The following is a 23,805-nucleotide window of genomic DNA, read 5'->3' on the forward strand; positions in this document are numbered from 1 at the left end:
TTCCAGTTGGGGTGCCGGGTACTAGTCCTGGTTGCTCCTCTTCCAGTCCAGCTCTCTGCTGTGGCCCGGGAGGGCAGTGGAGGATGGCCCAAGTGCTTAGGCCCTGCACCCACATGGGAGACCAGGAGGAAGCACCTGGCTCCTGGCTTTGGATCGGCTCAGCGCACCGGCCGTAGCGGCCATTTGGGGAGTGAACCAACAGAAGGAAGACCTTTCTCTCTGTCTCTCTCTTTCACTGTCTAACTCTGCCTGTCAAAAAAAAAAGATTTAGTTATTTATTTGAAAGTCAGAGCCACAGAGAAGGGGGGAGGGGGGAGAGAGGGAAGGAAAGGACGGAGGGAGGGAAGGAAAGGAGGGAGGGAGGGAAGGAAAGGAAGGAGGGAGGGAAGGAGGGAGAGAGAGAGGAAGAGAGAGAGAGAGAGAGAGGGAGGGAGAGAGAGAGAGAGAGAGAGAGAGAGAGAGAGATCTTCCATCCACTGGTTCAGTCCCCAGATGCAACAGCCAGTTCTGGGCCAGGCTGAAGCCAGGAGCTAGGGTGTCATCCAGGTCTCCCACATGGGTACAAGGGCCCGAGCACTTGGGGCATCTTCAAAAGCTTTTCTCAGGCCATTAGCAAGGAGCTGGATCAGAAGTGGAGCACTGAGGAATGAACCAGCACCCACATAGGATGCCGGCATGACAAGTGGCGGCTTTACCACTGTCCCATAGCGCCAGCCCCCTGTGGTTTCTTTAAAGACCTTCAAAAGTCAGAGTGAAGAGCAGGAAGAGAGAGGCAGGAACAAGAGGGGAGGGAGCTGATATCAATGCAAAAGTGTCTCCTGCTATGCCTGGTTCACAGGATATGCTCAAAACATTTAATGTTAAACAAAAATAAAAGATACAAAGTATCATCGATATTGCTATTGATAAAATAAAATTTCTGTAAAAAAAAAGTCACACAGTCAGAAACTAAGGCTGCCATTACCCATCGTCTGAGCTGTGTCACTGCTCACTAAGAGCCGCCGAATTCCCATTGCTCTCAGCAGAAAACTCTCATGGACATTTATGAGGGGCAGGCATCAGACAGCAGGTGGAACCACCACTGGGGACGCCCACATTTCTATATCTGAGTGCCTGGGATCGGGTCCTGCCTCGGCTTCCTATCCAGCTTCCTGCTAATGTCCCTGAGAGGCAGCAAGGATGACCCAAGTATTTGAGTTCCCTCCACCCACATGAGAGACCCAGGAGGAGTTGCTGGCTCCTGGTTTTAGCCTGGCGCAGGCCCTGTGGTTGCCAGTATTTGGGAAGTGAACCAGTAGGTGGACGATTTCTCTCTCACTCACTCTTGCTCTCACTCCTGCTCTTGCTCTGCCTTTCAAATAAATAATTTAAAAAAATGTTTTAAAGGCCCTTTGTGGGGCTGGTTTGTGGCGTAGCAAGTTAAACCACTGCCTGCAACACTGGCATCCCACAGGGGCAAGAGTTTGAGTTCCAGGTGCTCCACTTCTGATCCAGCTCCTTCCTAATGGCCTGCCAAAGCAGCAGAAAATGGCCCAAATGCTTGGGCCCCTGCACCCACGTGGGAGACCCAGATGGAGTTCCTGGCTCCTGGCTTCAGCCTGGCCCTGCTCTGGCCGTTGTGGCCATTTGGGAAGTGAACAACTGGATGGACGCACTCTCTGTCTCTCTCTAGCTCTGCCTTTCAAATAAATAAATACATCTTCAAAAAGGAAACCTTTATAATACGGTCCCTGCCCCTCTCAGATTGTCTGAGTCATTCCAATTCCTACCCAGTCCTACGCTGACATTCCCACACCCCAGCCTGGCCCTCTCTCCCAGTCACACCAATGCCTTGGAACTCTGGGAATGCAGACTCTCTCACCTCCACCAGGACTGTGCTGTCTGCCTAAAAGGCCTTCCTCTCGCCCTCCACGCCCCATCCTTGTCTTCCACCGAACTCACTCCTGCTCTAACTTGAGCCCGTGAAGGAGCTCCTGGCAGCCACCCCCAGCACAGGCACAGCCCCTTTCTGTGGCTCCTGTGGCACCTGTGGCACCTCCTCCAGCACTGACCACATCACCTGTGGGAGCTCCCCCTTAAGCCCTATCTGGGTTGAGGCCAAGTGCAGCCTGTTTAATTCCTCTGCCCTAGGGCCTCATGAACAGCACTTTTTAATTTATTTTTTATTTTATTTACTTGACAGGTAGAGCTATAGACAGTGAGAGAGAGAGAGACAGAGAGAAAGGTCTTCCTTCTGTTGGTTCACTCCCCAAATGGCCGCTATGGCCAGCACTGCACCGATACGAAGCCAGGAGCCAGGTGCTTCTTCCTGGTCTCCCATGCGGGTGCAGGGGCCCAAGCACTTGGGCCATCCTCCACTGCCTTCCTGGGTCACAGCAGAGAGCTGGACTGGAAGAGGAGCAACTGGGACTAGAACCGGCACCCATATAGGATGCCAGTGCCACAGGCGGAGGATTAACCAAGTGAGCCACGGCGCCAGCCCGAACAGCACTTTTTTCACACATTAGCTGAATAAATTAAGTGAAGAAAGAGCCAGGGAAGTTGTCTCCAGGTTGAGTCTGCTCTCACTGCCAGGACTCTGGGTAGGGTTTCTGGGACTGGCAGGCCTCTTACAGAAACTTCCTAAAGCAAATCCCATTGCCACGCAAAGGCCCAGTGCCCATGAGGTCACTGCAGCCTGAGGGCAGGCAGTGAGCTGAGCTGAAGCCACCTGCCCAAGTCAGGCTGCGTGAGAGTCGGGCAGCATTTGAACCCCAGCCTCTTCAGGTCCCCTGCAGCTCTTTGGCAGACTGGGACACGTGGAACGGTGTCCACATGGTGAATCTGTGCCGAGGGTGGCTCTCATTTTGTCCCCCATAGCATGGGTTAGAGACATGGTCAGGACGAGATTTGAAAACTCAAGAGCAAATCGGTTTTTGATGTCTCCAGCCGTCCTGCACATCTGAAGCCCAGTGCTCAGCGGCCATCTCCGCTTCCGTCCCTGGGCCAGGTCTCTTTTCCGTCTCACCTACCTGGCCGCACGAGGACGGTGGCCACCGCGGTGGACTGCTGCCTCGCAGAATCCGTCACCGCCAGCTGGAAGGTGTACTCTCCTTGCTGCAGAGCAGACAAATGCAGGTATGGGGTCTGCGCTCCCTACGAAACAGCAAATGCAAATCTAAGAAGACATTAAAGCAGCGCAAGTGCACAGTATGACGCGATGGAAAATGAGACTTCACCGAACACGGAGATCGTGCAGGACAAGGCAACGAGTGTGTCCCCAGGAAGACGCCAGTTAAAGGCCATCATGTTGCCGGCGCCGCAGCTCACGAGGCTAATCCTCCGCCTTGCAGCGCCGGCACACCAGGTTCTAGTCCCGGTCGGGGCAGCGGATTCTGTCCCGGTTGCCCCCCTTCCAGGCCAGCTCTCTGCTGTGGCCCAGGAGTGCAGTGGAAGATGGCCCAAGTGCTTGGGCCCTGCACCCCATGGGAGACCAGGAAGAGCACCTGGCTCCTGCCATCAGATCAGTGTGGTGCTCCGGCCGCAGCGCGCCGGCCACAGCGGCCACTGGAGGCTGAACCAACGGCAAAGGAAGATCTTTCTCTCTGTCTCTCTTTCTCTGTCCACTCTGCCTGTCAAAAAAAAAAAAAAAAAAAAAAAAAAGGCCATCATGTATCCACATGTACCCTGTGAACTACTACAGCTGATGTGGACACCAGCCTGGCAAGTCCACTAACTCCTCCAGTGAGCGCATTCCTCAGCCCAGCAGTCCCACGTCTCGGGATCTACACTAGAGACGCACAAGGAGGCTCATACATGACACTGACGGAAGTGCCGTCTCTAACAGCAAATACGGAACCCATGTAAGCATCCACCTACGGGAAGATGACCGTGCACACTGTGATACACTGAACGATGCAGGCTTAGAGATGTTAAATAGAAAATGCAAAGATATATGAGGCTTTAAAGTTGCAAACAGTGCCAGGGCTGGCACTGTGGCATAGCAGGTAAAGGTACCGCCTGCAGTGTCGGCATCCCATATGGGCGTGGGTTTGAGACGCGGCTGTTCTACTCCTGATGCGGCTCCCTGCTAATGTTGCCTGAGAAAGCAGCAGAAGATGGTCCAAGTGCTTGGGCCCCTGCACCCACAGAGGAGACCCGGAAGAAGTCCAGACCTTCCACAAACAGCCACAAAAGCTGGGGCTGGGTCAGGCTGAAGCCAGGAGCCTGGAACTCCATCTAGGACTCCCACGGGGGTGGAAGGAACTCAAGTATTTCAGCCACGCTTCTGCTGCTTTCCCAGGTGCACTAGCAAGGAGCCGCATCTAAAGTGGAGCTGCCAGGACTTAAAGCTGTGCTCAAGCGGGATACTAGCGCCACAGGCAGCAGCTTCACCCACTGCATCGCAACACAGACACCAACGTGTATTTGTAAGAGCTTACACAGAAAATTGATACAAATTCAACTGTATCAACACAACAAAAACTTCTGAAATTTGAAATGCATACTTTTTGTCAGTGCTTAAAGAGAATGTAATATATGTATGCTTATCTGTAATTAACACATAACTGTACATACTTACAGAGTACAATGTGGTATTTCAATGCATGTATACAACATATGATGATCAGATTAGGTAGAATATCCATCACCTCAAACATTTACCATTTGGGTGGGAACATGCAGAACCCTACCAGCCATTCTGAGACACACAATGAATTGGTTTTTTTTTTTTAAGATTTTTATTTATTTATTTGAAAGTCAGAGTTACACAGAGAGAGGAGAGACACACAGAGAGAGTGACAGAGAGAGAGGTCTTCCATCCAATGGTTCATTCCCCAGATGGCTGCAATGGCCGGAGCTGCACCAATTGGAAGCTAGGAGCCAGGAGCCTCCTCTGGGTCTCCCAAGCAGGTGCAGGGGCCCAAGGACCTGGGCCATCTTCTACTGCTTTCCCAGGCCACAGCAGAGAGCCGGATCAGAAGAAGAGCAGCCGGATCTCAAACCAGCGCCCAAATGGGATGCCAGCACCTCAAGCCAGGGTATCAATCCGCTGTGCCACAGCGCCGGCTCCACAATGAATTGTTTTCAATCAGTGACCTCACTCTGCTATAGATCATTACAAATTACCCCCACCCACCCAACTGCGCCCTGGCGCCCATCAACCACCCTCCCTCTGGCCCCTTCTCCCTGCACTCCCTCCCAGCGTCTGATAATCACTAGTCTACTCCCCACTTCAGGAGATCAGCTTTCCTAAGCTTTCACACGTACGTGGGAACAGGCAGTGGTTTTCTTTCTGGGCTGACGTGCTTCACTTCACACAGTGTGCCCCAGGCTCCGCTGTGGCTGCATTCTTCTCTATGGCGGAGTATTATTCCATTGCGTATACGGAACCACACGCTCCCTATGCATCCTCCTCCCAGCGGAGCCCTTGGACGACTCCACACCCTGGCTGTTATCAACAGGGCTGCGACACACACGGCAGTTGCAGGGATCTCTTCAACACCCTGGTTCCCGTCCCTCTGGATGCACACCCACAGCGGGACTGCTGCATCACATGGCAGTTTTATTTCTCGATTTTGGAGGAAACTCCACGCTGTACTCCACAGAGGCTGCACTGATCTATATTCCCATCAACGCTGTATGAGGGCCCCCTTTTCCCACATCCTCGCCAGCATTTGTTGTCTTTCTGTTTATAGCCATTCTCTTATCTGAATGGTAGAGTTAGAGAGAGAGAAGGAGACACACACACACACACACACACACACACTTTCATCCACTGGTTTATTCCCCAAATGACAGCAATGGCCAGGGCTGGCTGGGCCAGGCCAAAGCCAGGAGCTTCTTCTGGGTTTCTCACGTGGGTGCAGGGGCCTAAGTACTGGGGCCATCCTCCACTGCTTTCAGAGAGGTACACTAGCAGAGAGCTGGATCAGAAGTGGATCAGGAATCAAACCAGTGCCCAAATGGGAAGCCGGCACTGCAGACAGCAGTTTAACCCGCTAAGCCACAGCACCGGCCTGTGTTTATAGTCATTCTAACTGGGGAGAGACAGTATTTCATTGCAGTTTTGATCTCCCTTTCCATGATGGTTTCATAAACTTGCTGATCATTTATTTGTATATCTTCTTTTGAGACATACTTAGATCATTCGCCCATTTTCTAACTGAATTACTGGGGAGATTGTTGGGTTTGAGTTCTTTAATCTCATCAGCTGAACAGCTTACAAATATTTCTTCCCACTCTATGACATGCATACACTTTTGAGAATTATTTTAAAGGTTCTTCCCTACTTTGACCACAGAAGGCAAAGCACCCTTGTCTGTGGCTGTGTGAACATTCATGCTCACCACAGAAGGGAACGCCATGGCACTTAGCAACTGGATGGACCACTGCGCCCCACTGATGACCCACAGCAGCCACGTGATCTAGGAAACGCCCAGGCTCCACCTCCGTCCCCACGTGGAGCACGCCCTCTGTAGCTGCTGGCACGTGCTTCCCACTAAGGCAAAGGGATCTGTTCACGGAGCTCTTCGTTGTCTGCCATAGCGAATGCAAAGCATCCTCCTTGGGCGTTTCAATCAGTCACATGGCTGATTTCGTGGTCTTTGGGGGGAGAACAAGAGGTTGGGGGAGTCCCAAACAGGGTGTGGGGGCAGCCAGGGCAGCTCTGCAGCCCAGCCCTTGGCAACCTGCTTTGGATAAACATCCAGCACACGTGGATGAATTCTGGAGTGTTAGCTTTGGGCACATCATTCTCAATTAACTACGCAAGAAAAATTTGGGAGACTTTTTAATAGAAGGAATACAAAATATCGCATCTTCCTGTTTTGTATCCAGTCCCTCGGAATCAGAATATCTAACACAGCAGAAGCAGCAAACACTGCACTTGCCACAGCACTGAGGGGCAGACAGATGGCGCTGGTGAGCAGCCAGGCACAGACACACACTGCAAGGACTCCATAAGGCCATCTAGATGACTCGCAGCTCTTTCAAGTTCCACAAGCCCAGTTAAGTTGTATTTAGGAACCAGCACTGTGGTGAAGCGGGTAAAGCTGCTGCCTGCAGTGTCAGCATCCCATGTGGGTGCCGATTCGAGTCCTGGCTGCTCCACTTCCAATCCAGCTCTCTGCTATGGCCTAGGAAAGCAGTGGAAGATGGCCCAAGTCCTTGGGCCCCTGCACCCACATGGGAGACCCGGAAGAAGCTCCTGGCTCCTGGCTTTGGATCGGCACAGCTCCTGCCCTTGTGGCCAACTGGAGAGTGAACCAGCAGATGGAAGACCTCTCTCTGTCTCTCTGCCCCTCCTTCTCTCTCTGTGTGTGTAACTCTGACTTTTAAATAAATACATAAAAATCTTAAAAAAAAAAAAAGCACCTTTCAGAAATACCAAAAGTAAAGTGAGTTTTAATAGGATATCTGATATCATCTCAAATACCAATGAGGAGGCTGGCATGTGGCCTAGCAGATAAGACACTGGTTAAGACTATGTGCTGACTACCAAAAGCAATTTACAGACTCAATGCAATACCAATCCAAATATTGAGGACATTCTTCTCAGATCTAGAAAAAACGATGCTGAAATTCATATGGAAACACAGGAGACCCCGAATCATTAAAGCAATCTTATACAACAAAAACAAGGCCAGAGGCATCACAATACCAGATCTCAAGACATACTACAGGGCAGTTACAATCCAAATAGCCTGGTACTGGCACTAAAACAGATGAATAGACCAATGGAACAGAATAGAAACTCCAGAAATCAATCCATGCATCTACGGCCAACTTATCTTTGACAAAGGAGCTAAAATCAATCCCTGCATCAAGGACAGTCTCTTCAACAAATGGTGCTGGGAAAACTAGATCACCACATGCGGAAATGAGAATCAAGATCCTTACCTTACATCTTACACAGAAACCCACTCAAAATGGATAAAGACCTAAACTATGACCCAATACCATCAAATTATTAGAGAACATTGGGGAAACCCTGCAAGACATTGGCACAGGCAAAGACTTCTTGGAAAAGACCCCAGAGGCACAGGCAATCAAAGCCCAAACTGACAAGTGGGATTACATCAAACTGAGAAGCTTCCGTACTGCAAAAGAAACACTCAGAAAAGCAAAGAGGCAACCGACAGAATGGGAGAAAGTATTTGCAAACTATGCAACTGGATTAATAACCAGAATATATAAAGAGCTCAAAAAACTCAACAACAAAACAAACAACCCAGTTAAGAAACGGGCAAATGACTTAAACACATTTTTCAAAAGAGGAAATATAAATGGCCAATAGACACATGAAAAAATGTTCAGGATCACTAGCCATCAGGGAACTGCAAATCAAAACCACAATGAGGTTTCACCTCACCTTGTTAGAATGGCTTCCATACAGAAATCAACAAACAACAAGTGCTGGTGAGGATATAGAAGAGGTAGCCTGATCCACTGTTGGTGGGAATGTAAACTGGTAAAGCCACTGTGGAAAACAGTATGAAGATACCTTAGAAATCTAAATACAGACCTACCATATGACCAAGCCATCCCACTCCTGGGAATTTACCCAAGGGAAATGAAATCAGCATAGGAAAGAGTTATCTGTACCCCCATGTTTACTGCACTCAATTCACAATAGTTAAGACACGGAATCAACCTAGATGTCCATCAACTTAAGACTGGATAAAGAAATTATGGGATATGTACACTATGGAATACTACACAGCAGTTAAAAAATGAAATCCAGTCGTTTGCAACAAAATGGATAAAACTGGAAAACATCATACTTAGTGAAATAAGCCAGTCCCAAAGGGACAAATACCATATGTCCTCCCTGACCTGTGATAACTAACAGAGCACCTAAAAGGTAATCTATGGAAGTGAAATTGACACTTTGAGATGCAATGACTTTGAACAGCCCTTGTCTCGACTGTTGAGGAACTTTTTTTTACTATTTGTTGAACTTTTTACTTAGTATAGAGTTAATCTCATTTGTATAAAGTTAGTTAAAAATAGATCTTAGTGAAAAATAAGAATGGAAATAGGAAAGGGAGGAGGAAGAAGGGAGGGAGTGCTGGTGGGAGGGCTGGTACAGTGGGAAGAATCACTATGTTCCTAAAGTTGTATTTATGAAATGCATGAAGTTTATATTCCTTAGATAAAAGGTTTCTGGGGAGGGAAAAAGACTACATGGGGCCAGTGCTGTGGCATAGCGAGTGAGGCCTCCGCCTGTAGTGCCGGCATCCCATGTGGGCACTGGTTTGAGACCCAGCTACTCCACTTCCAATCTCGCTCTCTGCTATGGGCTGGAAGAGCAGTGGAAGATGGCCCAAGTCCTAGAGCTCCTGCCCCCGCATGGGAAGACCTGGAGGAAGCTCCTGGCTCCTGGCTCCTGGCTTCTGATCGGTGTAGCTCCGGCCATTGAGGCTAGTTGGGGGAGTGAACTAGTGAATGGAAGACCTCTCTCTCTCTGCCTCTGCTTCTCTCTCTGTGTAACTCTGACTTTCAAACAAATAAATAAGTAAATCTTTTTAAAAAAAAAAAAAAGACTGCATGCCATACTTGAGTCCTAGGCTTGTGTCCTGGCTCCAGCTCCTCACTCCAGTTTCCTGCTAATGCAGACCCTTTGAGGAAGCAGGCAAAAGGCACAAGTGGTTGGGTATCTGCCACTCCACATGGGGGACATGGATTGTGTTCCCAGCTCCCAGCTTTGGCCTTGGCCCAGCCCTGTCTCAGTAGGGTTGTTTCCTCTCTCTCTCTCTCCCTCTCTTTCTCTGCCACTCCCCTATTCTCTGTTCCACCTCTCAAAAAAAAAGTAATTAGAAACTTATCTTAGTCTGGTAACATAGACTTTGAAGAAGAAGTTAACAATATAAGGTTTTATCCTTTAAAAAATTCAATTTTCAGGGGCTGCCTCCAACACCAGCATCCCATATGGGTGATGGTAAGTGCTTGGGCCCCTGCTAACCACATGGGAGACTCAGAAGAAGCTCCTGGCTCCTGGCTTCAGCCTGGCTCAGCCTAGACATTGTAGCCTGATGAGTGAGCCAGCAGATGGAAGATATCTCTTTCCCTCTCTCTCTCTCTCTCTCTTTCAAATAAATAAATATTTTTAACAAATTAAATTCTCAAATAACAGCAGAATTTCAGAGACTCCAAGCTAGCTAGCAACAATTAGCTCTGATTGTCATACACGTATACACACAAAAATAAGCAAAAAAAGCTCTCGCACGCGCACGTGCACTCTCTCTCTCTCTCTCTCTCTCACACACACACACACACACACACACAAAGGTTATGTCTTTAAATATACTTATATATTTTAACAAGTAAGGGCTGGCATTTGGTGCAGCAGTTGGGTCACTGCTTGAGACACCCACATCCCATGTTGCAGTTTCAGGGTTTAAGTCCTGGTTCTCCTTCCAATTCCAGCTTCCTACTGAAGCACAGGCTGGGAGGCAGCAAGTGGCTCAAGCAGTGAGGGCCCTGCCACCCGTGTGGAAGATCTGGATTCAGATACAGCCTCCTGGCTTCAGACCAGCCACAGCCAGCAGATGGAAGATTCCCTCCCTCTCTCCCTCCCTCTCCCTCTCCCTCTCCCTCTCCCTCTCCCTCTCCCTCTCCCTATCCCTCTCTCTCTCCCTCTCCCTCTCCCTCTCCCTATCTCTCTCCCTCTCCCTCTCCCTCTCCCTCCCCCTCTCCCTCCCTCTCCCTCTCCCTATCTCTCTCCCTCTCCCTCTCCCTCTCCCTCTCCCTATCTCTCTCTTCCTCTGCCTTATTTTCCAAATAAAATGAAAAAAAAGTTTTAATTCAAAATAAAGACTTTAACAAATCGAAAGGTGGCTACAATGAAGCTCTTGAAAAGAGACCATTAGATGTAGACAGGACAGTATGAAGCTTGTATAAACAGAGAAAAAAATCACACAGAATTTTCTGATGACGAGGTTTAGGTTAGCTCATTTCTAAGATTTCTCTCAATACCAAGATATGTCTCCAACAGATATTGGGTAAGGCTTTTTCCTAATCATCCTCAAGGTAGTGTTGTTAAAACAGGACCAATGGGCTGTTACTTGTGTTCTTCCAGGTGGGTGAGGGGAAGGGAGGTGAAAGTAGAGGCTGGATGAGTTCAGGGGCTTTCACAGTCATAGCAGACAATGCTGTAAAATGGGTTTTCTGGATCTCACTTGCTACCCACAAGCTACTTCTTGATGACTGAGTGGGTGAGTGGATGGGTGGATGGATGGCTGAGTGGGTGACTAGGTGGATAAATGGACAGACAGACGGCAGGTCAAAGCTTGAAGGCAGGGTGGACTTGCCTGCATGACCACCTCCTTGCTCTCACTCCCAGGACCCAGCGACCACTCATAGAGGACAATCTGGTGATCATCCGTGCTCTGGTTTCCATTCAAAATGATGGAGTTCTGGGGCAAAATTAGGGTCTGATTTGGGCCCGCATTGGCAACTGGCGGCCAGTCCACAGCATTGCTGACTATCAGGGCTGCCGTAGCGGAGTTAGTGGCTCCATCCGAGTCTGTTACGGTCAACCTGCAAAAAAGAGAGGAAGCTATTACATTGCAGAGTATTCTAGGTCCACTTATGCTGCTCTGGGTACAGTTATCAGAACAACTCAGAACACAGGGAGAAAGAAATTTGAGGACGAAGCTAAGAAAAACACACAGTTGTAACTTTTTTTTCATTTTTGGCTCATGACATATTCACTTGTTAGAATTCAACCCTTACAGCTTTCCGATTAATCCTTGAGATGCTGGGTGAAGAACCATCCTCAGCTGACACAGAAGACACTGTGGAATGAGAGAGACTAAGAATGGTAGCAGGTGTTACGTTCTACCTGCAGCCCGAACATGGACAGACAGTAACTCACTCAGACATCTTCACCTGCAAACTTTTTAATTTGGAAAATCTTTCCTAGAGTGTTTATTATAATTAGGTTTGCAGGACACACTCTTTGCAAAGCAATGTTAGGATGGGGCACATTCTAACACAAACCAACGCTCAACCTACACAAGGAGCGCAATAGCACTGACCCTCCCAAGCTAAGTTCATTTTGAGTGCTAACACAATGACAAAATCAACAGGCCACCTCATCCCTCTGGGGTAGAGGGTAGTTAGAAGCAGCGCTGAACACTATGGGAATAAAGAGTTAGACGGGGAGGAAGCTCCTGTGGGTAAACGTGTGCGGTGCCTGCGTGCAGCGCCTCTGAACGGCTTCCACCCCATCCCACCGGATCCACACCCGGTTCCTCCTCCTCTTCCAGGCTCGGTCAGGACCGTGCGGCCCCCAGGGGATCTCTTCCTGGGCCAGCAGCCGTCACCTGCCTCAATCAGACAGTGAGGCGGGTGAATTAAAGATGACTCAAAGGTGCCTTATAAAGTACATTGCACTAAATTTAAACTTACTTCCCCCCCAAAATAAAAAGTACTAGAGAAATACTATTAATAATTACTTTCTGAGCCGGCGCCGTGGCTCAATAGGCTAATCCTCCACCTTGCGGCGCCGGCACACCGGGTTCTAGTCCCGGTTGGGGCGCCGGATTCTGTCCCGGTTGCCCCTCTTCCAGGCCAGCTCTCTGCTATGGCCAGGGAGTGCAGTGGAGGATGGCCCAGGTGCTTGGGCCCTGCACCCCATGGGAGACCAGGAAAAGCACCTGGCTCCTGGCTCCTGCCAGGATCAGCGCGGTGTGCCGGCTGCAGCGCGCTGGCCGCGGCGGCCATTGGAGGGTGAACCAACGGCAAAGGAAGACCTTTCTCTCTGTCTCTCTCTCTCACTGTCCACTCTGCCTGTCAAAAAAAAAAAATAATAATTACTTTCTAAAGCCCCCTTAGGTTTTTATATCAGAAAAATCCCGTAAGTCTCTATTGACAAAACACTCTGACATGATGTAGTCAATAACAAGGCAAGATGTGTCAAATACCTTAAAGACATACACACCTCTGGCCCTGCAATTTTTACATGTACCCTACAGCTGAACTATAAAGATATTCACCCAAACACTGAACAACGGGGCTGTTAACAGACTACAAGATGCCAGCACAGCACCCAACATGATGCTAAAAAACATTTCATGGCATAGATATTCACAACACCCAGCAAATCTAAAATGAGGCCCCCACACCTAGAAAAACTTGGTAAGGGAGAGATATGGCAAGGAGAGACCCCACGGTCAACAGTGCCAAGATTTCTCCACTCCAATGAAACTGCGAATGAGCTGTAATTACTTCTGGACAGGTAAGAATTTTAATGCAGAAGACAAAACTTTGAAAACGTTAAAGGAAATATAGAAGGTAGTATGTGAAACACCTTATTCATTTTGATCCAAATAATTGAACAAATGTTAAGTTTATGCGTGCATAGAAAAAGGACTTTAAGCAGCAGCACCCATCTGTGAAGTGGTGGAATTATGAGAGTTGATTTCCTCCCTTGTGTTTATTCTGATGTTTATTTCTATGGCAGACATGCATTACTGTCAACATAATAAAATATTACTTTTGTCACTCCTGCATTGTTACTTCCATCTAGAAACCTGCATCTGCTCCAGGTGGAGATGCACCTGCCGTGCTGGGACATGAAAACTAAACAGCACTGCCCGCACTGAGCCTACAGATCCTCGGAGATCCACTCTTCTAAATAACATAAGCTGCAGAGCAGGCTGGACTTTATTCTCTATTTTTTAAAAACTGTGATAAGATAGGCATGACACAAAAGTCATTTAACCATGTCCAGTGTAAAAATACTGATACTATAGTACAGCCATCACCCCCCATTCATCTCCAGAAGTTTTTTAATCATCCCAAATAAAACTCTGCACCCCTGAAAAGTCACTCCCGGTTCCCAGCCACCAGTCCTTGGCAATTGCTATAGCATTTTTTCTGTCTCAATGAGTTTAACCACTTGATGTCTCTTTTAAATTTTAAACTTTTTTTTTTTTGACAGAGCAAATGAGAGAGAGAGAGACAGGTCTTCCTTTTTCCATTAGTCTATCCCCCAAATGGCCGCTACAGCCGGAGCTATGCCGATCCAAAGCCAGGAGCCAGGTGCCTCCCCCTGGTCTCCAATGTGGGTGCAAGCGCCCAAGCACTTGGGCCATCCTCCACTGCCCTCCGAGGCCACAGCAGAGAGCTGGACTGGAATAGGAGCAACCGGGACTAGAACCCGGTGCCCATATGGGATGCCAGCAAAGGAGGCGGAGGATTAGCCAAGTGAGCCACGGCGCCGGCCTCTACTTGATGCCTCTTAACACAAGTGCAATCAAGCAATATTTGTCCTTTGGCATCTGGCGCTTTTCACTTAGCATACTATTCCCAGGGGTCCCCCATGCTGCAGCATACAGTCCTTTTCAGGCTGAGAAACATTCCGCTGTATGTAGAGCCCACCTTCTATGTAGCTGTTGATGGCTATTTGGGTTGTTTCCACCTTCTGTGTTACTGTTGATGGCTATTTGGGTTGTTTCCACCTTTGAGCTATTGTGAAAGACACTGTTATGGGTGTGGACGCACAAAGACCTGTTTGCAGCCCTGCTTCCGGCTCTTCTGAGCAGCTACCCAGCAGCGGACGGCTGCCACCCCGATGTCCAGCACTGTGCCAGCAAGGCAGATAAAAAACGGAATGGAGGCTTTCCCGACACGTATCAAATCTGAAACACCTGAGAGCAATTGTTTGGGCCTCTGTCAAGTCAAGGTGAATGCCATCAGCCTTGGGAGTTTCCCAACAGGTCAAGCTTCGGAGGACCCAAGAACACACACACACACACACACACACACAGCTTCAGAAGATCCATGCACACACACAAACACAAATTTCATGCACACACACACACGCACAAATACACACTAACAGCTTCAGAGGACATCTGATCACACACACATGCATGCACACACATTAACAGCTTCAGAAAATCCATGAACACATGTGTGCGCACACACGTGCACACATACACACACACACACACAGGCCTCTCCTCTGGAACCTTCAGATCCTTAAAGAAGTATGTGAGGTGTTGAAAGTACCACATGCTGGAATGAGACGATGCACCTAAGAAGTCCTGAAAGGAAAAATGATAGTTTTGAAAGCTTCATAATAAAATAAGGAAGATCTATTACTAAAATGCCTACAATTCTACTCTAAACACTGAGAAAAAGAATTGCAAAATGCATCAAAAATAAATAGAAGAAAAGGAATGATGAGGAACAGAAGTCAATGGATAATGAAAGACAAATGCGAAGCTGACGGGGCTGTAGCCAGGTGTTGTTTTAAAGATAAAACACAGTACCAAACTCCTTAATTGGACCGATGAAGACAAAGAGAGACCAGAAGTCACCAGTACTGGGAGCAAAAAAAAACCAACTATGGCACAGATCCTGCAGACACTGAAAAATGATACGATGACCATGACCACGAACAGCTTTCGTGAACATATCTAACATTTTAAATGAATAGACAAATTTCTTTTACAAAATCAATTTTACTATGTGCAATAACCAGGTCACTAGGTTTTTCAATTAAAAAAAAAAAAAAAGGAATGGGGACCAGCGCTGTGGCTCAGTAGGTTAATCCTCCGCCTGCGGCACTGGCATACTATATGGGCACCGGTTCTAGTCCCAGTTGGTCCTCGTCCAATCCAGCTCTCTGCTGTGGCCTGGGAAAGCAGTGGAGGATGGCCCAAGTGCTTGAGCCCTGCACCCACGTGAGAGACCCAGAGGATCTACGGATCAACTCAGCTCTGGCCATTGCTGCCATTTAGGGAGTGAACCAGCGGATGGAAGACCTTTCTCTCTGTCTTTCCCTCTCACTGTCTATAACTCTGCCTCTCAGATAAATAAATAAAAATCTTTTAAAAAAAGGAATGCTCTTAACACAAGGTACAGTATAAAAACTAAGCATTGACAACCCACTTGCTTCTCTAAGGGCTATTTACAATCTCAAACCAGCTTTCCAGAAAGCTCAGCAAGGTTTCAGATCAATGTCCTGTTTATATAGAAATATAGAAGGAGACAATGAACACCAACCTCAGAGTGCAGGACTCATCTCTGAGAACATCCTCTGCTGTTTTATACAAGTTGAAAATAGAGTGCAGAAATTAATTCAGCTTCAAGTTGTGCTTTGCACATACATTTTCTGAAGCTTTGCTGCTACTTCGTTGACAGGACAAAATTACCTAACAAATCCACATCTGCGATGTGCTGTTCTCTTGCCCCAAAAGGTCATAGTGCTACGTCAACTGTATTTCGGAGGCAGATTCTCCAAAGCATAAATTACTCCCTAACTTTGGGTTAGAGCCTTTGGAAGCCACGGTAATTTGCACAGGCTGCAAAGTATTATTAACACACCAAAGCAATCATTTGCCAGCTTACTAGGTTGAACCATAGGGAGGTGGCTATATTTACACATTTTAACCTTTAAAAGGCGAACATTTTAAGGGGCTCAACTTGTTCTATTCTAGAACCCGGGAGCCTGTGCGTCAATGTACTATGGGGATTACGGCACGCGCACCTGCGGTGACTGCCCTCTCGCCTGTAAGGTGACTATGAGTGGGGGCACATGTGCCATACAGACACAGATTGGGGGGGGGGGCTTTCCTGTTTTTCTGTCTCCAAACTAGCTTTGTCATCTTCCAAATCGCTGTAAACACTACTCTCAATGGAACGGCCTCTGACCCTGGAAACTGTGACTCTGCAGATGAAGGGAGCCCCTGCCATAAACCTTTCTCCCTCCGGAATGCCCTGAGAATTCAGCTGGGACAGAAGATTATTCGCTGGCTTCCCCTAGCCAGGCCTGGAGAACTGAGCCACGTGCAAACATCCTATCTCAGTGATTATAATAAAAAGTTCTCTGTGGCTTTCAAACTTGTTTTTGTCATCTATCTCAGTGATTTGAATGGATGGTGTTGACCTTTAGGCTGAGAATCTTTGATGTGAAGGTATCCTTTTCAGGGGTGCTTACATGGTTTCAAAAATGGGAGAACACGGACTATGAAGGCACAACATGACGGGGCTTTCGTTTGGTAATCTGCAGCTACACTAAAGGGAGTTGTACAAATTTCAAAAATATTTACTTGGAGTTCTTTCATCTGGAGAACAAAGTGAACTACATAACAGTTCCTTCTGAACTGCACGGTGGTACCAAAAACTCAAATCTATGACAGGATTTTAAGAAAAGCAGAGGAATGCTTTTCTAACATCAATCCAAGACAGCCTGAGGCACCTAATGAGCCACATTTAAAATTTAACCACTTCCCAAATATCTGCACATATAGTAGTAAACAGCCCTTTACCACATAGTTTTTTTTTTTTAAATAAAAAAAAAGCTTGATTTATTTGAAATTAAGAGTTATAGAAAGGCAGAGGCAGAGAGAGAGAGAGAGGTCTTCTATCCGCTGGTTCACTCCCCAGATAGCCATAATAGCCAGAGCTGGGCCAATCCAAAGCCAGGACCTTCTACTGGGTCTCCCATGTGGATGCAGGGGCCCAAGCACTTGGGCCATCTTCCACTGCTTTCCCAGGCCATAGCAGAGAGCTGGATTTGAAGTGGAGTAGTTGGGACTCGAACTGGCGCCCATAGGGGATGCTGGCACTGCAGGTGGCAGCTTTAACCCGCTATGCCACCATGCTGGCCCCTATCACAGAACCTTAAACAGCACCCCATTAACCTTTCATCGCATAGCCTTAAACTGCACCACAAAGGAAAACTCACTTAATCTTTAAAAAGTCCATTGCAAAGTTGGATGTATAAAATGCTAAATTATAACCCATATATACAGAATACTGTTGTTTAAGAAAAAAAAAAGAGACACAGTTTTAGAATAAAACAATCTTACACAAAAAAGGGGCACTGCATCCAAATCAAAAAAAGACTTTTCAAAAGCATATTGAGGGGTCAGCACTGTGGCATGGTGGGCTATACCTCCGCCTGCAGTGCCGGCATCCCATACTGGTGCTGGTTCTAGTCCCAGCTGCTCCACTTCCAATCCAGCTCCCTGCTATGGCCTGGGAAAGCCGTGGAAGATGGCCCAAGTCCTTGGGCCCCTGCACCCACGTGGGAGACCCAGAATAAGCTCCTGGCTCCTGCCTTCAGATCCACCAAGCTCCGGCCATTGCGGCCATTTGAGGAGCGAATCAATGGATGGAAGACCTCTCTATGTGAGTCTGTAACTCTGCCTCTCAAGCAAATAAATTAAAATCTTTAAAAAAAAAAAAAGCATACTGAAATGCCTCAGTTCGGAAGGGTAACTAGAGAGAGAAGGTTTGCTTCTACTCCAGCTCTGAGACTCCAGCAGGTGGAATCTGGTTGGCTGAGGGAACATGCACCACTTTCTTCCCCCAGGAAGGAGTTCACTGCTGAGACGGTGATCACCCAGATGTGCACCTGGAGGCCCAGTCTGCCCAGCCTTGCCCTGCCTGGGCACCTGGAGGCTGTGGCATCAACCCAGGGGGATTTCTAGGCTGGGTGGGGGGCAAAGGCTGCCCCAGCGTGAGGTCTCTCAGCCCTGAGGAAATAACCAGGGCAGGGTCTGGGATGGGTACCAGGTGTAGCCTCTGCAGAGCAGGGCCCATTTCTTTCTCCAGAAGGGAAGGGTGTAGTTTCTAGTCAGTCCAGTAGAATTTGTAGAGCCAGAACCAACTGAATCTGTTTTGCTGGTTCCTGATCCTGCCCCTGAAGGCTTTCCAGACAAACCACAACCAGACCATGGATTTGATGGAACGAAGTCCCTGCCTGGGCTTGGCAGGATGCCATTTCTTATGATGATTCCAAGCAAGTCTTGAGAGCGCTTGGCTGCAGATCCCAGGGCCAGTGTGTCTCACCTCTGATGTGAAGCCTGGGTAGGGTGCTATTTCCTGATGGCTTCAGGTCTAAAACACTCCCAAATCTGCAGAAAGCATCTGGAATGAGAAGGCCATGCCAAGATGGCCACTGGCAATGGAGCCTGCCTGGCAACAGGCTGTGATTGATTAGGGTATAAACCACCCCTTGACTGGATTGGCTGCCTTGGCTATATAAGCTGCTGTACCAACTGAAATAAATTGAGTCTGTAGGCTGCTCGCCTCTGGCCTGCTTTCTCCCGGGATCTGTGTGGTGACTCCGTGCCTCTTGCCCCCGCCATACTCCTCCTCTCAGAACGAATCCACCTCAACAATCTCTCTGTTTCTTCTTTTAAAAAAATGATTTATTTTAAAATTTATTTGAAAGGCAGAATTACTGAGAGAGGGAAAGACAGCTGCTAGTTCACTCCCCAGATGGCCACCATGGCAGGGAATGGGCCAGACCAAAGCCAGGGTCTCCCACGTGGGTGCAGGTGCTTGGGCCATCCTCCATTGCTTTATAAACCCAGGCGCATTAGCAGGGAGCTGGATCACAAGTGGAGAAGCTGGGACTCAAACTGGCATCCCTATGGGATGCCAGCATCACAGGCAGTGGCTTTACCTGCTACACCACGATGCCAGCCCTGCTCTGTCTCTTCTTGCTTTGCACATCAATCACAGTGAAGGACAGACTGAAGTCCAGGTCATCCAAGTCAGCCCACTCGCCGGAACCTGTTCATCTGGAAATAAGACCCCACCTGCTCCTGCTCTCTGGCTCGAACTCTCCACATTTATACTGAGGCCAGCTAGGATTTTCAATTGAGGTTCCCTGTTGTTTAGGGAAGAGAAAAACAAAGTGCTCAGCTTGTCTTCTTGAAGGTGGCTTGGGGGTCTCTCTCTGCTGGAGGCCTCTGCTTTGTAGGGGTACACGAGACACTGAGGGCACTGGCTGGCTTGATGTGGTTGCTGGCTTTTCCAGAAGATCATTCTGTGCTTTTCCTGAATCCTGAACACCCTGTAGGGTGCTGTCCTATGGGTGCCCAATATGGAGGTAAGGCTATCAAGGCACCTGACTAGCTGTTGGGCATTCCTTAAGGTCAAACTGGAGGATGTCTCTCAGGAGCTGAATTGCCTTGTGGCTAGCACGTGGAATCAGGGTCTTAGAGGTACTGGGTTTCTACTGGGGCCAGCGGAGGTTCACAGACTTGAGAGCTGGCTGCCTTCAGGCCAGTCGGTCTTTTCCAGTGTTCCCAAGACTTGGCAAACACTGAGTACCAGGTCAATCACGGCGGCACCAGGAAGAGTGGCTGGAGGGTGTGCAGTTCTGCCAGGATGCAGCCCACTGCTTTCCCAGGCCATAGCAGGGAGCAGGGTCAGGAGTGGAGCAGCCAGGACCCGAACCAGTGCCCGTATGGGATGCTGGTGCCGCAGGTGGAGGCTTATGCTACTACACCACAGCGCTGGCCCCTGCAATAATCTTCATACCACACCTTGGCAAAGACAGTGAAAAGACAAAGTAACAGATCAGTATCTTTCATAAACAAAGATAAAAAATCCTTACCAAAATATTTGCAATTTGAATTTAATACTATATAAAAAGGATGTTATGACAAAAAAAATGGGGCTTATTCCAGCAGTGCAAGGTTGATTCAACACTCAAAAATCCCAGATAACACACAAAAACTAATTCAAATTAGATCAATTACCTAAATATAAAAGCTAAAGCCATAAAAATTCCAGACAAACAATCCTAGAAATCTTGGAATAGACAAAGGCTGCTAACAAAAAGGCAAGACACATGAGACAGGAAAAAAAAAAAAGGACAATTCTACTGCATCAAAATCAAAATCTTTGCTTTTTGAAAAATACATAAAGAAAATAAAAAGGCAAGCCACCCACTAGGAGGAATTACCCACAATTCCTATAGCCAAGTAAAGAAGCCCTGTGTGGAATGCATATAGAACTCTTACAACTAACTACTGTAGTTTTTAGAATGGGCAAAAGGTCAGACTGTATGTGTCACAGCAGGAGGGAGATAATGAAAGGTAAGAAGCCTGAAAGTACAAGCTGAGGATCACTGGTCTCCAGGCAGACGCAAAGCACACCACAGTGACAGAGCAACCACCAGACTGGCTAAAATGTGTAAACCTGACCACTTACACGTTAACGAGAACATGGAAACCGGAAGTCTTGCGCAGGGCAGGTGAAACTGTGAAACTGTGAAACGGGGCGGCCCCTTTGGGAAGGAGTTCAGCAGCTCAGCTGAAACTCCGGCACGACGCAGCCTTTCCACCGCCGGGTGTATGCTCGCCGCCGTCTCACTCCCAGAAATGAAAAGAGGCGCCCACGCAAGGACTTGTGCAAATAAAGCTGCCGCGAACGCGCTACAATCACTCGCAGCTGTAAACGACCCAAATGTTCATAACAGATAAACGGATAAACAAGCTGTGGTCCATCCACGCGCTGCAATTCAACAAGAAAAGGGACAAAATATTGTTACAGACGACAGCGTGGGTAAATCTCAAAATCATCTGCTGAGTGAGAGAAGCCAAGAAAACAAAGAGTGTATCCATGTATAGAAAATTCTAGCAAGTGCAAACCGGCTTAAAGAACCAGAGAGCAGCTGAGCAGTCATGGGGTGGGGGGTGGGGAGCAGAGGGTGGGAGGGGTCCCCAAGGGGCACCAGGAGTCTGGTGGGCACTTGGAAGTGCTTATTCTCTGCACTGTGGTGATGGCTTCCCAGTTACACACACACCAACAAGCACCGAATTTCCTACTTGGAGTATGTGTGGTTCACTATTCCTTGGTTATGCAAAGGAAAAGATTAAGGTAGACAAGACAGTTAGCAGATGATCGTACAGCTATCTCCCTGCGACTCGGAAGCTGCCAGCTACCTTCTGCACAACTCGCCGGAGCAAAACGGCGCTCTCTGCACGCGATCCTGACAACTCCAGCCGAGTGACTGCACAGCGGGCACCCCCGACTCACAGGCGTTAGTGAGGATGTCAGAGTCCATGGGGCAGCCAACCAACACCCTCCGGAAACCAAAGCTGTCTCCCCAGCCTCTTGCTCAGACTAAGAAGCGGCGGTGTTTTCTAGGCATCACGTTGAAGAAGCGGGGAAGACACAGCAGGGCAGCGCCCAGGGAGGGCGGGGAGCCACTTGCCTGAGCGTGTAGTTCCCAGGAGCGAGGTTTGACAAGTGCAAGAGCGGGGAGTCCACCGAGGCCTGGGGGCCCAGGAGAGGCCCGCCAACCTCTTCCCAGTGATAGCTCACTATTTCAGCATCATCTGTGCTTTCTGAAACACGAAGAGAAAACAGACCAGAGTGACGAGTAGGAACAGCGAGACGTAAGCTTCACGGTTCATACAGCTGCTTACTGAAATTCATTTTTATATGAAATTATATACTTACATAGATCTGAATGAATATGAACAAGAGCTCTTCCAACAGTTCACCAAAAAAAGCATATTTTGAGAAAATTAAGTATGGGTTTCAAATATTTTGTACCAAAATCAACTTACCTTTTTTTGTAAAGATTTATTTATTTGAAAGAGTTACAGAGAAGGAGAGACAGAGACAGAGAGAGAGTAGAGAGAAATCGTCTGCTCTCTGGTCCTCTCCCCAAATGTCTGCAATGGCCGGGGCTGGGCCAGGCAGAAGCCAGGAGCCAGGAGCTTCTTCCAGGTCTCCCACGTGGGTAACAAGGACCCAAACAATTGTGCCATCTTCTGCTATAAATCAACTTATCTCTCAGTTCTGTTTTTCCATGAACTTTTTGAAGTCCCCTGGTATTAAGTATTGATGTCTCCCTCAATTAATTATCCACATTTTTCTCTGGGATTTCCAGCAGATTCAGTTGAGTGAGGTTTCCCCCTACTCGTAAATATGTAAGGAGCACCATGGCTGGCATTGTTGCTTTTTAAAATCAGGAGCCACAAAGAGTAGCACACTGAAACGTTACTCGTAGTCATCTCAATACAGCAATGCTAATCCTACTGTGGCTTCTAAAATGTATCTGAACTAACAGTCATAAAACATTGAGATGCTTATCTATAATCCATAAAACAACTTTTACCATATGAATTATTAAGGTATAAATCCATAGCAAAGTCCTATCCTAAATGAAAGTTTCAACTTTCAAAGATGCCATGCAGAATTGCAGACTAAATGACCTGGATGGCAGCCAGCGTCATCTCCTTCTTTTCAAGCAAGAACAAGCTCAGGTGATGGGTTAATAATTCAGAACCATTTCCTGCAATGACACCGAACTGGCACTAAATGAGAGGAATCAAATGCATCCTCCCTGGTGGAGACACCGTTCAGAGTATTGCAGACATCCCCACGTGAACAGACACAAGCAGTCCCGTTAGCCACCTCCACGCACACGCAGGCTGCTGGTGAGCAGCAGGAGGGCTAAGTGTCCCTTCCCCAACACCAGCTCTGCAGCTCTGCAGCTCTGCCCCCAAGCTCTACAGGATCTAGTCTTCGCTTTAGGAGTCCATGCACATAAAATGCCATTACTGAGTACACTCATTCAGTTGAGACAGGTCAGACATGGTTATGTTTTCAATGTTCTCATCACATGGACACCTGGAGTTACACAGAGGCCCCTTCCACATAACCTCTGCTGGAAGGAACAAACTGAATTAATTAACAAATAAGGGGCTGGTGTGTGATGTAGCAGGTAAAGCCACTGCCTGTAATGCCAGCATCATCCCACAGGGACACAGGTGTGTGTCCTGGCTGCTCCACTTCTGATCCAGCTCCCTGCTAATGGCCTGGGAAAAGCAGCAGTAGATGGTCCAAGTGTTTGGGCCCTTGCACTCATGTGGGAGGTCCAGAGGAGGCTGCTGGCTCCTGGCTTCAGTCTGGCTCAGCCCTGGCTGTTGCGGCCATCTGGGAAATGAACCAATAGACGGAAGATCTCTCTCTCTCTCTCTCTCTCTCTCTCTATATATATATATATATATACACATATATATATATATAAAAATCTGACTTTCAAATAAA

The 23,805-nt window shown here is 48.0% G+C and overlaps 1 protein-coding gene and 1 pseudogene across 1 annotated transcript in view; both read right to left on the minus strand.

Moving 5' to 3' along the window:
* KIAA0319 (KIAA0319 ortholog) overlaps window positions 1-23,805 on the minus strand; it is a 90,424-nt gene that overhangs the window by 24,359 nt on the left and 42,260 nt on the right. The window contains exons 9-11 of the mRNA XM_089333351.1: window positions 21,959-22,091; window positions 11,295-11,523; window positions 3,012-3,135 (exon numbers count right to left, since the gene is read on the minus strand). Of these exons, the coding sequence (XP_089189477.1) occupies window positions 3,012-3,135; window positions 11,295-11,523; window positions 21,959-22,091 (486 nt within the window). The remainder of the gene's footprint in view (window positions 1-3,011; window positions 3,136-11,294; window positions 11,524-21,958; window positions 22,092-23,805) is intronic.
* Window positions 19,137-21,808, minus strand: LOC138849764 (serine/threonine-protein kinase ICK pseudogene; annotated as a pseudogene).

Source organism: Oryctolagus cuniculus, chromosome 5, assembly GCF_051225735.1.
Source record: "Oryctolagus cuniculus isolate XC-2025 breed Fujian yellow rabbit chromosome 5, ASM5122573v1, whole genome shotgun sequence".
Taxonomy (NCBI): Eukaryota; Metazoa; Chordata; class Mammalia; order Lagomorpha; family Leporidae; genus Oryctolagus; species Oryctolagus cuniculus.